General features: G+C 53.5%; 6 protein-coding genes across 6 annotated transcripts; 5 read left to right on the plus strand and 1 right to left on the minus strand.

Moving 5' to 3' along the window:
• Positions 1-2,050: 2,050 nt before the first annotated feature.
• UMAG_04457 (uncharacterized protein) lies at positions 2,051-2,656 on the plus strand (the record flags this gene model as incomplete). The annotated part of the gene is made up of 1 exon (XM_011392831.1): positions 2,051-2,656. The coding sequence occupies one exon, from the start codon at positions 2,051-2,053 to the stop codon at positions 2,654-2,656; it is 606 nt and encodes a 201-aa protein (XP_011391133.1).
• Positions 2,657-3,240: 584 nt separating this feature from the next.
• On the plus strand, positions 3,241-4,320 carry UMAG_10538 (uncharacterized protein; the record flags this gene model as incomplete). The annotated part of the gene is made up of 1 exon (XM_011392875.1): positions 3,241-4,320. One exon carries the CDS (start codon positions 3,241-3,243, stop codon positions 4,318-4,320), a length of 1,080 nt encoding a protein of 359 aa, XP_011391177.1.
• A 118-nt stretch (positions 4,321-4,438) lies between these two features.
• Positions 4,439-5,686, minus strand: UMAG_10539 (farnesyltranstransferase; the record flags this gene model as incomplete). The annotated part of the gene is made up of 2 exons (XM_011392876.1): positions 4,439-4,686; positions 4,822-5,686. 2 exons carry the CDS (start codon positions 5,684-5,686, stop codon positions 4,439-4,441), a joined length of 1,113 nt encoding a protein of 370 aa, XP_011391178.1.
• Positions 5,687-6,255: 569 nt separating this feature from the next.
• On the plus strand, positions 6,256-6,851 carry UMAG_04460 (DNA-directed RNA polymerase core subunit RPB8; the record flags this gene model as incomplete). The annotated part of the gene is made up of 2 exons (XM_011392832.1): positions 6,256-6,331; positions 6,442-6,851. 2 exons carry the CDS (start codon positions 6,256-6,258, stop codon positions 6,849-6,851), a joined length of 486 nt encoding a protein of 161 aa, XP_011391134.1.
• A 1,228-nt stretch (positions 6,852-8,079) lies between these two features.
• UMAG_04461 (putative secretory pathway Ca++-transporting P-type ATPase) lies at positions 8,080-11,232 on the plus strand (the record flags this gene model as incomplete). Its single annotated transcript, XM_011392833.1, has 1 exon — positions 8,080-11,232. The coding sequence occupies one exon, from the start codon at positions 8,080-8,082 to the stop codon at positions 11,230-11,232; it is 3,153 nt and encodes a 1,050-aa protein (XP_011391135.1).
• A 524-nt stretch (positions 11,233-11,756) lies between these two features.
• On the plus strand, positions 11,757-14,510 carry UMAG_04462 (uncharacterized protein; the record flags this gene model as incomplete). Its single annotated transcript, XM_011392834.1, has 1 exon — positions 11,757-14,510. One exon carries the CDS (start codon positions 11,757-11,759, stop codon positions 14,508-14,510), a length of 2,754 nt encoding a protein of 917 aa, XP_011391136.1.
• Positions 14,511-14,703: the final 193 nt, after the last annotated feature.

Raw genomic sequence — 14,703 nt, forward strand, 5'->3', positions numbered from 1 at the left:
GGTAGAGCTCGTGCTCAAGTGGCGCGGTTGCTGCTGGTATTGATCCTTTTCGCCTTCGTCTTGGATGTCGACGCAGGCGGATGGCTGAACGGCGTTCGAGTGTTGAGACGCAGCAAGCGGTGGAAGCGAAGGCGCGATGGGCCTTTTGGGAGGAGGTTGAGGCGATGCGAGATCGCCAGACGCCTTTCGCTTGATCGAGGTCACGATGGCGATGGCGTGATGCTGGTGGTAGACGAGTGCCGTCCAGCGTTGCAGCTTTTGCTAGTGATCAAGACGTGGTCTGAGACGAGCCGGTAGGTGTACGACGGCGTGTGGCACTCGCGGCGTTGACAGGGCGTCGACCAAAATGTCGAGCAACGGTGCCTAGAGATAGCGTAGATCAAGGCGGTAGAAGCGATAAAGATAATGATAGACGCAAGAACAGTGGATACACCAAGAATGTAAAGGTTGCAAGTCCGAAGTTGAATGATGAGAGCAAAGACGGAGCAAACGATTCGTGATTGCGAGAACGGGACTCGCAAAATGACAGAAAATCAGTAAAGGTGGACCGTGTCCGTCGACGTTCGTGTCGTTGTGTCGTTGCGTGGTAGCGTCGTTGACGGACGGTAAACAGAGTCAAACTCACGACGATGGACTGAAATCACGAATGCTGCCCCGGAGACGGCGTCTCGAGGTGTGAAAATCACGAATCACGAATGAAGCAACACACAAGAAAGCTGGCATGGCTCGCATGGAATCGTGAATCGCCAGCGAAAAAAGTTGGACTGTGCGGCGTGGGCAAAGCTGCCTCTAAAATAACGTAGCGGAATTATGAATGAATTCATTTTCCCAAAAACCCAGACCAGACACACCAGTCACAGCAGCATGAGTAACAGCAGCGGCAACAGCAACCGCCGTCGCCGCCAAAAGTGGCTTATTCACGATTTCATTGCTCATTTTCTTGTGCCTTTTGCTTGTTCGCTTTTGTCCTGCCAAACAAAGTAACGTAGTGTGAATGAAGACGGAAAGCACACACAATTCCTAAGCGCCAATCACGAATGCAGTATCACGGGCTGTCGAAACATGCTGCCAAACCAGCATGCCCAGAGCCACATACACTCTTTCGTCGTGATGACCAGCGAGCGTTGCTCTTGTAGCAGCGCGGAACGCAGGTGGCATCGTTTGTGACGCTGTAAGCTGGCGAGACAAGAGGTCATGACAGCCTTGCCTCACGGTGTAACTTATGTAAACACTTTTTTGGAGCCAGAGGAGCCAAGTATTCAAGTCACGAGTCGCGCGCCATGTACTGACTCGAAGCTTGTGCGCCTCAGTGCCTTTGTCCTGTTGTCTGCATCACCATCGTGCAATCACGAATTGCATCACGTATGGCCGGCTAGGCTGTGAATCGCGAATAGTCCGAGTTGGTCGACCCTGCCCAAATCGTGAATCTCTTTCATTATCATGATCTGAACGGAAATTTCATGTCGACAGTTACGAGTCGTGAGGGTCTTTGTGCGTAATCACGACTACGCACGCGCCACTTTCCAGCTTGCACTTCGACTACGGTGTGAGCATTGGTTTAAGGATGTTACAGCGCCGAATCTACCATCCTGTTGAAACTTCTTGTCTCGTGTTTGAAGCATGAAGGCTGCAATCACGGATCACGAATCACGAATCACGAATATCACGAATTCGGCTCCGCATATTGTATCGTATCGAGATCCTCCACACGCTGCGCCTCGATGCTCACAGGCACCAGTCACGAGTGTGCTTGGGCCGTTTTTGTTTCACCACCTCCAACTGTCACGTCGCTTCTTGTATTGGATCACTCCTAGCAAAGACAAAGACGTTGGTGCAAGGTCAAAGCCAATTGCGCGTCCAGATCGAGCCAAGATCGAGGCGCTTTTGCCATCTCACTACTCGTTGTAGCGCTCGCGCCTTTGCCGACTGCACTCGCTCACGTCCTTGCATTCATTCATTCATTCATCCACCCATCCAACCATACATCCATCCTCATCGAGGCAGCTGTATCTCTCTCATTTCAAAAAGTAGCAGCGACTGCCTTGAGGCCATGTCTCTCCCACGTCGATCCTACGATCCGAGGCGCGTCTGTCTTATTCCGCTACCTCAGCTTCCGGCATTCCTCCAAACGAGCAAGCGCCAGTTCGGCATTTACCTCTCTGGAGCCCTCTTTGCCCTAGGTTGGTGGTTCTTCCTCGATGCCTCCATCATCTCTTCGATGCGCCGCCGCGTTCCCGCAGACCCTACGGTCCCTTACGAACCACCAGCCACGTACATCACCTTTGCCGACTGGGTGCCTGGTCTGTGCGGTACCCTCGGCATGATCGTCGTCAACTTGATCGACAAGCAGCACCTTACCGATGTTGGGGCTGCGTTTTCCTTTGGTGGTGGCAGCGGCGGTGGTGGGTTTGCAGGTGATAGCGTCCAATGGAGAGCTAGGCTGTTTCTCTTTATCGGTTTCGCACTCATGGCCGGCGGTTTGGCGGGGAGCATCACTGTGTTGACTGTCAAGTATCTGGTGCCGTATCTGCCAGAGGGTTACGAGTATTATGGTGTTGCCAACGTGATCCAGAATGTCTGCATCATGTCGAGCACCGTGCTGCTCTGGTTGAGCCAGAACACCGAGAGCGAGTACGAGTACAATCTGACGCTCTGATGAAAGCCCGGCTGTTGTTAGATGGTCCATCCGCAAAGCCGTCCTCGGATTCCATACCCTGCCGCGCAGCTTTCCACACACTTGTCCACGCCAGCAGCGGTTACTTTCTTGGAAGCGCCTAGGATCGTCTCCGACGCCTCTTGCTCTGCGACCCGCCGTAGCTTGATGAATGTACAGATTCTATCTCAGCTCTATCTTCTCACGTCTCTCTCGTGTAGCCGTCGCAGCAATCCAATTTCTTGTTTGCAATCTGCTCTGCTCCGGTTGTTGTCCGTGGCGTCGCGGAGAGAATGATTTTGCTTGTCTTATACGCTCAAAGCTGAATACGCGGAAATGTCTATCGCGGTGGTGCGAGGCGAAAAAATCGTGACGGGCTGCGGCTACACACAAGCACAAGCCACGAGGTGCACGGTCTGCCGGCAAACGCAAACGCAAACGCAAACGCATAAGCCCGGACGGTAATTCGGCATTTGTCTGTCTCTGAAAATTGCGATTTGTGATTGCATGCTTTGTGACGCTCCACGATCTACTTTGCGATTGTACACTTGCATCACGCAGTGAAGCGTGCGGTAGCCTTTCACACGATGGCAAGAAAGCCAGTGCACATCCTCATTGTGGGTGCTGGAGCCGTGGGCTGTTTCTACGCGTCGAAACTGCAACAGGAAACGTCGTCGCGCGATATCCTGGTCTCGCTCGTGTGTCGCTCGAACTACAAGGCGATTGCAGCCAACGGGGTGTCGTTGCAAACTCATTCTTTTGGCAACTATCACTTTACACCGTACAAGGTGTTTGCTTCGATTGCTTCGGCAGCTGATTCGCGCATCAAATGGGACTACGTAGTCGTCACCACAAAGGCACTTCCAGACGTGACCAACGATGCACATGATATTCGACGCTTGGTCACACGTGGACAAGAAGCCAGCTGTATTGTGCTCATTCAGAATGGCGTCGGGATCGAGGAGGTTCACAGGGCCGAATTTGCGGACGTCCCGATAGTCAGTGCGGTCACCGTGATCAGTGCTGAGCAGATCAAGCATGGTGTGGTAAGGCAGAATCGATGGACCAGGATCAGCATGGGCTGCTATACCAACGGCCAGGCTAAACCCAACGCGTTGCTTAACGATCAAAACCTCATCGAGAGCTTGACGGCGAAAACGGATCTTCACATTGCAAATCTGGTATCATGGTTCACAGCAACGGGCATCAAAGATGCCGAACACGTATCCGAGATCTCGCTCCAACAAACCCGATGGCACAAACTATGCATCAATGCGTCCATGAACCCGTCTTCCGTGCTGTCCGGTGGTACCCCCAATTCGCGCATGGCACTTGATCCCGAACTTCGACAACACCTCCACGCTTGCATGGATGAAATCTTCTCCACCGCCCCCAAAATCCTCGGCATCGATTTTGATCCCAAGAAACATGCGAGTCCCGAGAGGATCCTCAAGTCCACAGAGAGGAACACGGCTGGAAAACCGAGCATGCTACTCGACTGGCAAGCGGCCAGACCGATGGAGTTGGAGGTGATTCTCGGAAATCCGATCCGCATCGCCAGAAGGCAAGGACTCGACATGCCCAGATTGCAGACCTTGTATGCCCTGTTAAAGATGGCGCAAGTGAGGAAGCGCGAGGATCAGAACGAGGCCAAAGCAAATTTGTGATTCTCTCGTGGCTCCTGTATCTAACCACCGTGTCCGAACATCTTGGCCTTTGCTCGCCCAATCTGCTACGATGCACTACGGTGTGATTCGTGATTGCAATCCAATCTGGTTGAGCACGTCATACTGAGATCCAACTCGTTCTGAGTGCCTCCAGAATGGCCTTGAGGCCCGGATTTGGAATGTCCAATTGAGATTCTAGCCGCTGCATCTCTGCGCACGCTTGCGCATACAGACGCTCGAGAACGTCGATTGTGTAATCGAACGAATTTGTGACGTTGCGCATGTACGACACGGCGTATTGTTTGGTGGCTAGATCGGCAGGTCGTTGCTTGAGGACGTTGAGGATCTGTCTGTTTGCTCCAGCACCTGTTGTGTTGGCTGTTAATGTTGCTGTTGCTGCTGTTGAAAGAGCCGGATTGGGTGCACTGGTTCCAGACGCAGCAGCTGTGCTTTTTGTCGATGATGCAGTGGATGCGATCGACCGAGTCTCGTACGCAACACTTGCTCTGATTGAGTGAATGATGGGGAAGCTGAACTTGCCTTCGGTCAAGTCTTCTGCAAATCCTTTGTTTTCAGCATACTTGCTACTTTGAAGGTTCATAAAGTCGTCCAGGATCTGAAAGAGAAGTCCAATCAGGTTGACCATGGGGATCAATTCCGGAAAACCAACACTGCGCGCTGCAGGAGATTGGGAGAGCATCAATTTCACTGCGATCCGAAACAGCCCGCCGGTCTTGTTGTTAACCATCTCGACATATTCCTCTTCAGTCGGACAGATGAGGCTATCCCTCCACAGAAGATCCATCCCTTGGCCGCGGTGGAGGTTGATCAGTTCGTCAACCACGAGTCGTTCCACCGTTGCCCTTGGTACGCCGTTGACTGCCAAAGTTGAATGTGGCGACAGTGGTGGAGATTCGGCGCTTGCAGACGTAGAGTCTTCGTTCATGCGAAAGATCTCGCTAAACACAAGAAAGTAGACGTAATTGGCCGTATTGATGGTTTGCGGTATGCCGTAGATCTTGTGCGCGACGGGGATGCCTCTTCGAAGATCCGAGTTGTCTTCAACATCGTCCATAAGCAAGGATGCAGTGTGAAGCATGCGTACGACGTTGCAGATGGCATCGAGTTTCCGCGTGGGCACTTGGAGCCACACGTTGAATGCTTCGATCAGCTTGGTGCGAACCTCTTTGCCCGGGTTCGAGTCGAGATACGTGTACGGCTCCAAGATGGCGTTCTCTTTATCTGCAGGCCATGCAGGTTGGCTGGACAGGTGGGTGAGCATGGAATCGTACCATGAAGCATCTCCACCGGCGGTGGCCGAAGGGGTTTGGGAGAGGTTGGCTATGGATGGACCCGGTTCCGGCATGTTTGGATCGACAGCAGTTACTTGCTATACAGTTGTGAGCGAAAGAGACGGCCGATGATAGCTGACAGATGACGCAACCTCCAGCCGTAGCCGTGTCAATGTGAATGATGATGATGATGATGGTGATGATACTGACGGACAAGCAGCATGCATGTGCGCAAGCCGAAGAGTGGCGCTCTCAATCAGAAGGTGGAGGGAGGAATGCTAACAAATGCAAGTGCCGATTCAGAGAGACCAAATCGGTCACAAGAGGTGGCCTACCAGTTACACAGTAGTGTTTAGCGTCCACTTTCTTCCTGCAGGTCGAGGACACTGAAGGTGTCCCGATCGGAGCAACACCTCCCCGATCGCCACCCTCAAGCGCGAGTTCCGAGAATTTTTGCAGGAAGAAAGCAAGTTGAGGAGCAAGTTGGATTTTTGTTTCGAGTTGGTCAACTCTACCCTCGTCGTCATCCTGATCACCACGATAGTTGCTGGTACTTGTCCTCGTTATCTCTCGACAACCTCGCTACGGGACACGTCCGAAAAACAAGCACTGGCTTCATCGCGCACGCCGATACGTTTCCAAGATGGACCCGACCAACCTCTTTGACACTCAATTCGTCGTCAGCCAGATCGACCCAGATGGCAAGAAGTTTGATAGAGGTGAGAGCTAATAACTGCAATGGATGCGATCGCCACGGTGCCCTTTGCACTTTGAGACATTCTCGAGCTGACTTTTGTTGCGCTTCTGCTCCTTTGTGTTCGTTTTTCAGTCTCGCGTATTATCGCAACATCGCCATCGCTTGACATGACGCTGTCGATCGACATTGCCACCGACATCTGGCCTGTCACTGAAGGACAACAGCTCACATTCCAGCTTGCATCGACACTGAAAAAGGAGACGTCATCAGCAAAGCCCGACGGTGTTGATGGAGAGACGCAAGACGCAGCAGCACAGGCGGCAGAACGCGATGCTTGGAGGCTCGATCAGCCGGGCAACGGCGGTATCGCCGATGATTTCGACTACGTCATGTACGGAAAGATCTACCGATACGACGAAAAGGTGGCAGACGAGGTGACGGTATACGGTTCTTTTGGTGGCTTGATGATGGCGCTCACCGGCAACTTTAGGCATATGAGCAATATCACCATTGGCTCCAATGTGTACTTGCTAATGCGCTAAGGGATCGCCACAGACCACATTCGTTGGAATTGACGCACGGCTTTTTCCCTGTGCGCTTGCTTCAGTGTGTAAGCCTCTTGTACTCAGAGGGAACGCGGTTGCAATCGGTAGGCTAGCTGCTCGTGTCGGTAAGCGCTTCGACGACTGCGGCCCTTGGTCTCGATGGATTCTACAGCGCCGGTTTGCTTGTCAATGTGCATTTGTGATGGCTGGTATCGACTGGACTCACTCGATCTCACTTGCCACATGTCCTCGCAGCTGCTCCGGTATCGCTACTCCGATATCCAGATCCCGATCCATTGTTTCTTCTTTTTTCCGTTTTTCTGTTGATTCTCTGTACTATTAGCCATTTGAAAAATCACAATCCACTGTCCCACCCATGGCTTTGTGATACTTGGCCTCATTGCTCTGTAGGATTGAGCGATGAGCAAAGAGCCTTTGGGTGTGCCTTGTGCGGGAAAGTAGTCCTGAGCGCCTGTCCATAAAGTGCCAAGAAATAACGTCGTAACGTGCCCGGAAATGTGCCCGGTGATAGGATTTACTGTATTTATGGTGACACGTTGAAAAATCACGAGTTGAACAAACACTCACTCACTCCCTCACGACTTGGCTCACGAACGACGCACAGAAGACGCACGGAAGACGCACAGGCAAGGAGGACACAAACCAGCCACGAGCCTTGCCTTTCCGCTTGCGTGTAGACGTGTGTGAGCTGTGAGCTGTGAATTGTGAGCTGTGAGCGCGTGTTGCGTTCGTCAACCACGCACAATCCACGATTTACCGTGTATGAGAGAGAATTCACTTTTTCGTGATGAATTCTCGAATTGACTGACACGTCGTGCGTAATGTCTGCGTAAGACCCACGACTGTGTGCACTTACGACTTGGTGACGTGTGACAGTGAGCGAAGCTCTGTGGTTGGTGGTTCATTCGTGATTCACGACTGACGATTCACGATTCACGATTCACGATTCACGATTGGTTCGCTCACCGACTCGCGTGTCGGGATTATCTTATTGGAATGGGAATGTGCAACACCGCAACGTGCTACGTGCGTCACAGTCACGAGTGTCAGTTTGGCTTTCGTCTTGTCCTTTTACCTCTGGACGATCCGTGACATCCATCTTGCTAGCACAAACCATGCCTACATAGCTTGTCGATCTCAGCGCCTCAAATATACAAAGCAGCGTCATCAACCCAGGCAAACCAGCCTAGGTGCAGTACACATCATGGTGGCGGCCAACCGGTACCGCTCTGTGCCCACTTCGGAATCCGATGTACAGACAGCGCCAATACCGCCGTCCACCTCGCAATTGCCGCCGTCAGATCAGTTTGCATTCAGCACCACTCTTCGCAAAGCGCATTCGGACGATCCTTATTTTGGCGCTGCGTCGGATCACGGTGCATACCCACCTTTCTCATCTCCATCTCGTACCACCGCACACAAGCCCAACGCTTCCGATGCCTCGTTTCGTCAAGCTGCCTCCACCGACCTTTATGGCGGTTCTCTGCACTCAGTTGCCGTCTCGGCATCGGCGCACTATACACACCTCTCGGTCCAGCAGTGTCTCGATAGCCTGCACTGTCCTTCGCTCGATACTGGCCTCTCGCCGCTTTTGGTGCATGAGGCAAGAAGAGAGGCCGGCGGCTACAACGAATTTGCTGTGCGTGCTGGTGACGAGCCGTGGAAAAAGTTTCTGGCGCAATTCCAGGAGCCTCTTATCCTCCTCCTCCTTGGCAGTGCTGCCGTCAGCCTGCTCATCGGTCAAATAGATGATGCCGTCAGCATCACCATTGCCATCATCATCGTCATCAGCGTCGCCTTCTATCAGGAGCAGAAATCAGAAAAGTCGCTCGAGGCGCTCAACAAGCTCGTCCCGCATTACTGCCATCTCATCCGCGATGGTGTCAACTCGAGCGTGCTCGCCAACGAGCTGGTCCCCGGAGATGTGGTCACGTTCAGTACAGGAGACAGGATACCGGCCGACGTAAGGATCTGCGAATGCGTCTCGCTCGAGGTGGATGAGAGCACATTGACAGGAGAGATCAAGCCCAGGAGAAAACATGCAGGCGTCGTACCGCGAGCGTCGAACGGCAGTGCTGCTGCCAATGGCAACGCAAACGGGACCAATGCAAATGCAAGCGTGCCCGCCACGGTCAACGGCTCCAATGCAGATGATGCAGTGGCAACAACCTCGATCAATGAGCGCGAAAACATTGCTTTCATGGGTACTCTGGTCAAATCTGGTCACGGCAAAGGCATCGTCGTCGGCACCGGTGCCACTACCGAGTTTGGGATGATCTTTAGCATGGTGGATGAAGTGATCGAAAAGCGAACTCCGCTTCAACTCAGCATGGACGAGCTGGCCAAGAAACTCAGCATGATCAGCTTTGCCGTGATCGCCGTCATCTGTCTCATGGGTGTTTGGCAACGACGTCCCTGGCTTGAGATGTTCACAATTGGCGTATCACTCGCCGTCGCTGCCATTCCTGAAGGTCTTCCGATCGTTGTTACCGTCACGCTCGCGCTCGGTGTGCTGCGCATGTCACACCGCAAAGCCATTGTCAAGAAGCTCCCCTCGGTCGAAACGCTCGGATCGGTTTCCGTGGTTTGTTCGGATAAGACGGGTACGTTGACGACGAATGAAATGACCGTCACCAAATGCTGGACCGCCGAGGACGAAATCATTGACGTGGCGCAGCATATGTCGCACAGGCATACGCAAGCGCTCTCGAGACTGCTGCTCACAGCAAATCTCTGCAACAATTCGCACAGGAATGAGTTGGGTACCAACGTGGGACAGGCGACCGACGTGGCCTTGGTCAACATCCTCAAGGTGTTTGGCTTGGAGGATCAGAGACCATATTTCAAGAGGAGTACCGAGATCGCTTTTGATTCCGAGAGCAAGTTTATGGCAGTGACAGGCGTATTGAGCACAGCAGATGCTGGTAGTACGGCCGAAACGGTGTATGTCAAAGGCGCATTCGAGGTTGTGCTCGCCAAGAGCAGTGCGGTGCTGGGAGCCGACGGCTCACCGCAAAGATTAGACGAGCGATGGCGGAACAGAATTAGCCAAGCAGCGGAGAAGCTGTCGAGCCAAGGCTTGCGCGTGGTCGGATGCGCTTCAGGTGCCAGTGGCAGTCTGGAACAGCGCACTTTGACCTTTTCCGGTTTGCAGGCGATGCACGACCCGCCGAGGCCAGGAGTCAAGGAAGCCATTGCATCGCTTGCGTGCGGTGGCGTGCAAGTGGTCATGATCACCGGCGACTCGCAAGTAACAGCCGTAGCCATGGCCAGGCAACTCGGGATTCTTCCCGCATCGACCTCATCCTCATCCACATCCAGTGTGCTTACCGGACGTCAGATCGACGCGCTCAGCGAGCGGCAATTGCAAGAACGCATCCCTAGTATCTCTGTGTTTGCCCGAACTACACCTCGACACAAAATGTCGATCATCTCGGCGCTCCAGTCTTGCGGTGCCGTGGTCGCCATGACGGGCGATGGTGTCAATGACGCTCCGGCACTCAAGATGGCCGACATCGGCATCAGCATGGGCAAAGGCGGCACCGACGTAGCCAAAGAAGCGGCCGACGTGATCCTGGTCGACGACAACTTTGCTACAATTTTGGCAGCAGTGGAAGAAGGCAAAGGGATTTTTTACAACATTCAAAACTTCCTGTCTTTCCAACTCTCCACTGCTGTTGCAGCGCTGACGCTGATCACGTTAAGCACGGCGTTCCGAATGAAGCTTCCGCTCAATGCGATGCAGATCCTGTTTATCAACATCTTGATGGACGGCCCGCCGAGTCAGAGCTTGGGCGTCGATCCGGTAGATCGCAAGAGCGTAATGTCTCGAGCTCCGCGTGCCAAGAATGCGCCAGTTCTCAACAACAGGTTGCTCTACCGCATCGCGTTCAGCGCAACAATGGTGGTTTTGGGAACGCTTTACGTGTATATTCACGAGCTGGTACCTGTCGACATTGAAGCGCCACCTGCACCGGACGGTATGCACACTTTCGACGTCAAGCCTCAAGAAAAAGTGGCAGATCAACGTGATTCGACCATGACGTTTACGTGCTTTGTATTTTTGGACCTTGTCTCGGCCGTGCAGAATCGCGGACTGTATACGCGCATCACGGCCAACCGAATGCTGGGTCTCACAGTGGGCATCTCTTTGCTAGCGCAGCTGTCGATGGTATACCTGCCACCACTACAGGGCGTGTTTCAGACCACACCGCTCGCATTCGCAGATCTCGTGTTTCTCGCCTTCATCGCTGCACTCAGCTTTGGCTTGCATGAGCTCCGCAGGATGTGGGAGAGAACAACCGCCGACCACGACCTTGCCGAGTTCTCCGCGACTGCAGCGGGTGAATGCGCATAGCTTGCCCTATGACCAACCCATTATTCCGCATGTTGCAATACACTTCATTAGCCATAGGCGTGCCACAGTCCGTACGTCCATGTAGGTACACCGAGAACCGAGATCGTGTCGGTCAATCTCGCGGCATGTGAGCAAAAAAAAAAACCCCCCACAAAAAACACAAAAAAATCAAAAGAAAAAATAACAAATTTATATCGATGTTATTCGTGATTTGTCACGCACGGACAGTTGAGAACTGAGAAGAAGTCACGAGTCACCACGTACCGTGCACTGTGCAAGGTAGAGAAACACGAGATGTGGTCTCGCCGTCTTCGATGTACCACCATTTATGATTTTGCATCGGCGTCGCCAAGGTCACGAACACACACACACACGAGCGCAAAGCGAAACGGCTGTAGCGAGTCAGCAAGTTGCTCCACCACGACTTGCATACACGAACGATCGGCTCCACTGCACAAGTCTCATTCAGAATGCAGCACGGATAAGAGTACCACTGACGCATCTCACCGGACGACGCCTAGACAATGTCAGATGCGTCCTCGGCATCAGCCGGGCTCTCGAACAGAGTCGTGCTCGACGAGGTGCCATTGGCGGTTGAGCGCGTGCATGTCTACACCGACTCGGACGCAGCCGCGTCAGCCACAGACTCTCACACCATCCTTGACTTGTTCGATCGCGAACCGTCACTCGCAGATATCACGGCTGAAGGAAAGAACATCTTTGTCACCCCCAAACCCCTCTCGGTGCAGCTAGGCGAAGATGTTCGGCGGCTCTGGGCTGAACGTGGGGACTTTTCGCGCTTCCGCAGCTCCGCCTTGCACAAACGTGCACATCGATTGTCGGCCGACGACAGCAGTGATCAAGACTCTGAATGCGCTCCGCAAGACCAAGCTGCAACAGAAGCGGGCATATCGAGCGAGACGAGTGAAAAGATCGGTGGAACGATAGCAGAGAGCCAGTTCGTCGAGTTGCGAAACCAAGTCCTCGCCAACTTGGACGTAGCGCATTTCAACTCGATCCATGCACATCAGCTGTTGGGAATGCTGATCAAACAACATCGATCGACTGCAGTCTCTTCCAACAATGCCGGCGTGGCGATGCAGCCAGTGGCGAGGATGGCATCTCCTGCGCCTAGTGTTGGAGCTCTCTCGAACCGATCGGCTTCTATCACCGCTGCCCAAACAAAAGCGCCTCTGGGAATCTTTTCGCACCTCAACCATGCTTCTACGCGAGAGGAGGAATTCGTCCTTGATCCGCTGGCGATAGCGCTCTCGCGTACTGCTCTGAACACCAGTACTGCCGTCCGACACTCGAACGACAGCGATCAACACGAGCAAGAGCAAGACGAATTTGCAGATCCGACCAGTGCAGAGTACGCATTGAAACAAGCTCAAAAGGAGATCGAGTCTACACCGGAATTCAAAGAGAACGAATTACGAGAGTTCAGGATTGTGTTGGAGACCAAAAGGAAGGCGCTCGAGGATGCAGCGCAACTGTTGAGTAGTGCAGCGACCGAGTTGAGGAGTAGCCAGGCGGGGAACAGGGAGCGATGGAGGAGCTTGATTGGGCTACATGGTAGAGGGTGGGGAATGACACCGGGGAGGCCGCTGTTGGATGTCGAGAGGTTTGGCGTTGGCGAAAGTGAAGGTGAAGGTGAGGAGGAGGAAGACGAAGAGGAGGTATTGAACAGTGACGCGACAGCTGACGATGGCGAGAAGGAGGCAAAGAACCAGCAGAGCAGTATCAAGCCAGGAAAGAAGAAGAGCAAAGACGAAAAGCAGGCTAAAGCGGCTGGGTTGCAAGGCTTCGGAACACCGATCATCACCTCGGATGGAAAAGTGAAAGAAGAAGGCGCGAGAGATGCGTGGATTGGATTTGGGCTACCTGAAGCGCCAATCGAGCTACGACGACGTAGCTTGGCGTATTGGGCCGATGTACCGAGTAGCGTTGGTGGTGCAACGACCACAGAAGAGGTCCGGAAGAAGCTTGTGTTTCCGGATCGAATGCATCGTCGACTGCGTGTACGCTTCGTTCTTTGGCCCCGCGTTTCCAGCATGCAGCACGATGAAGGTCGAATCGAGTGGACTTCGGATCCCACCGCACGTTGGCAGGAAAACGAAAGCAGTGACGCTTGCGGAGCCCCAGCAGTAGCACCAGGTCAAATACTGGACCAAGAGCTACAACAAGCATCACGAGAAGCAACGGACGAGCTGGTGTTCGGTGATGTCGTCGCACAGGCACGCTTGCTACCACCGATGTTTGGGGTGAGGTTGACGTCGAGCTCGGTACGGCTGGTTCTGACCAAGCGCTTGGATTGTGTCGTGGAGTTGGTGCGCATCTCCGATCAGAACGATGCCAACGTTTCGGATTCTGGGCAGCAAAGCAAGGACGATACTGAAGAAAAGATGCAGCTAGGAGGAGAAAAGCAGCAGCGATATTCTCCACATGCTTCGCTTTTATTGGCGTTCTTACGCATGGGACCGCTGCGCAAGTACCACGCCTTTGTAAACGCCACGGAGCAAGCGAGGCGAGCCGACGCTGCTGCACGTGCAGCCGCGATCAAGGCGATTGCTACAGCCAAGCCGAAAAAGTCGACCTCGGCCGCCAACACTGCCACTGCCACTGCCACTGGAAATGGTGCAGCGAGCACAATCGAGCCCGCATCTGACAAAGGTGGCATTGCAGCCGGAGGTAGATCGACGAGTGCAGCCTTGTCGAAACTCGACTCCATCGGCCCCATTGTCGTCACACTACACTACTGGTCCTTCGTCCATCGTCTTGGAAGCGTTCTCAAAGACTTTCAAGAAACAGCACTACAGAAAGGCATCAAGGTGGTTGTTCAGCTCGTGCCCATCACACTACCCACATCGACTCGAACAGGTTCTTCGAATCTTGCCCAGCTCACATCGCTGTTGAGCCAGATGATGGATGCGACACCGTCCCTGCCGTACCGGAACTCGAACGCTCCCGACCGAAATGCAGGCTCCAATGGCACCGCAGGTACACTTCATTCGATCTACCCCACACATGCAAACGGATCGACGCTGAACGCGCTCCAAGGTCACGCCAAGGTATGGATCCACACGCAAGCCGGTGAAAGGCTGGTATGCAGCTTGACGTTTGGACAGCCAAGTTTGGTCAGCGTCCAATTCGCCGGCGCAAGAGCGGGGGCGATACACAGGAAGACCCGAGGCGTAGCGTTGACCAATAAGCCGTTGGCGGTCGACTTGGATGCACTGGCCCAATTGATGGCTCAACAGCTTGGACAGTATCTCTAGCAAATGCGCACCGCTGTAAGAAGGAAAAAGCAATTCGTGATTGCAGTCTGGCTGGCAGTTTTCACACCGTACTTTCTTGCTCTCAAGTCAACTGACGCGCCGTTTTCGGTTTGCACAATGGGCTGCATTGAGATTGGCAAATGATGAGCGTGGAAAGAGATAGCCATGCCTTTGCCGGCCGTGGGACGAAAAA

This window comes from Mycosarcoma maydis, chromosome 14 (genome assembly GCF_000328475.2).
Source record: "Mycosarcoma maydis chromosome 14, whole genome shotgun sequence".
In the NCBI taxonomy this organism is placed as follows: domain Eukaryota; kingdom Fungi; phylum Basidiomycota; class Ustilaginomycetes; order Ustilaginales; genus Mycosarcoma; species Mycosarcoma maydis.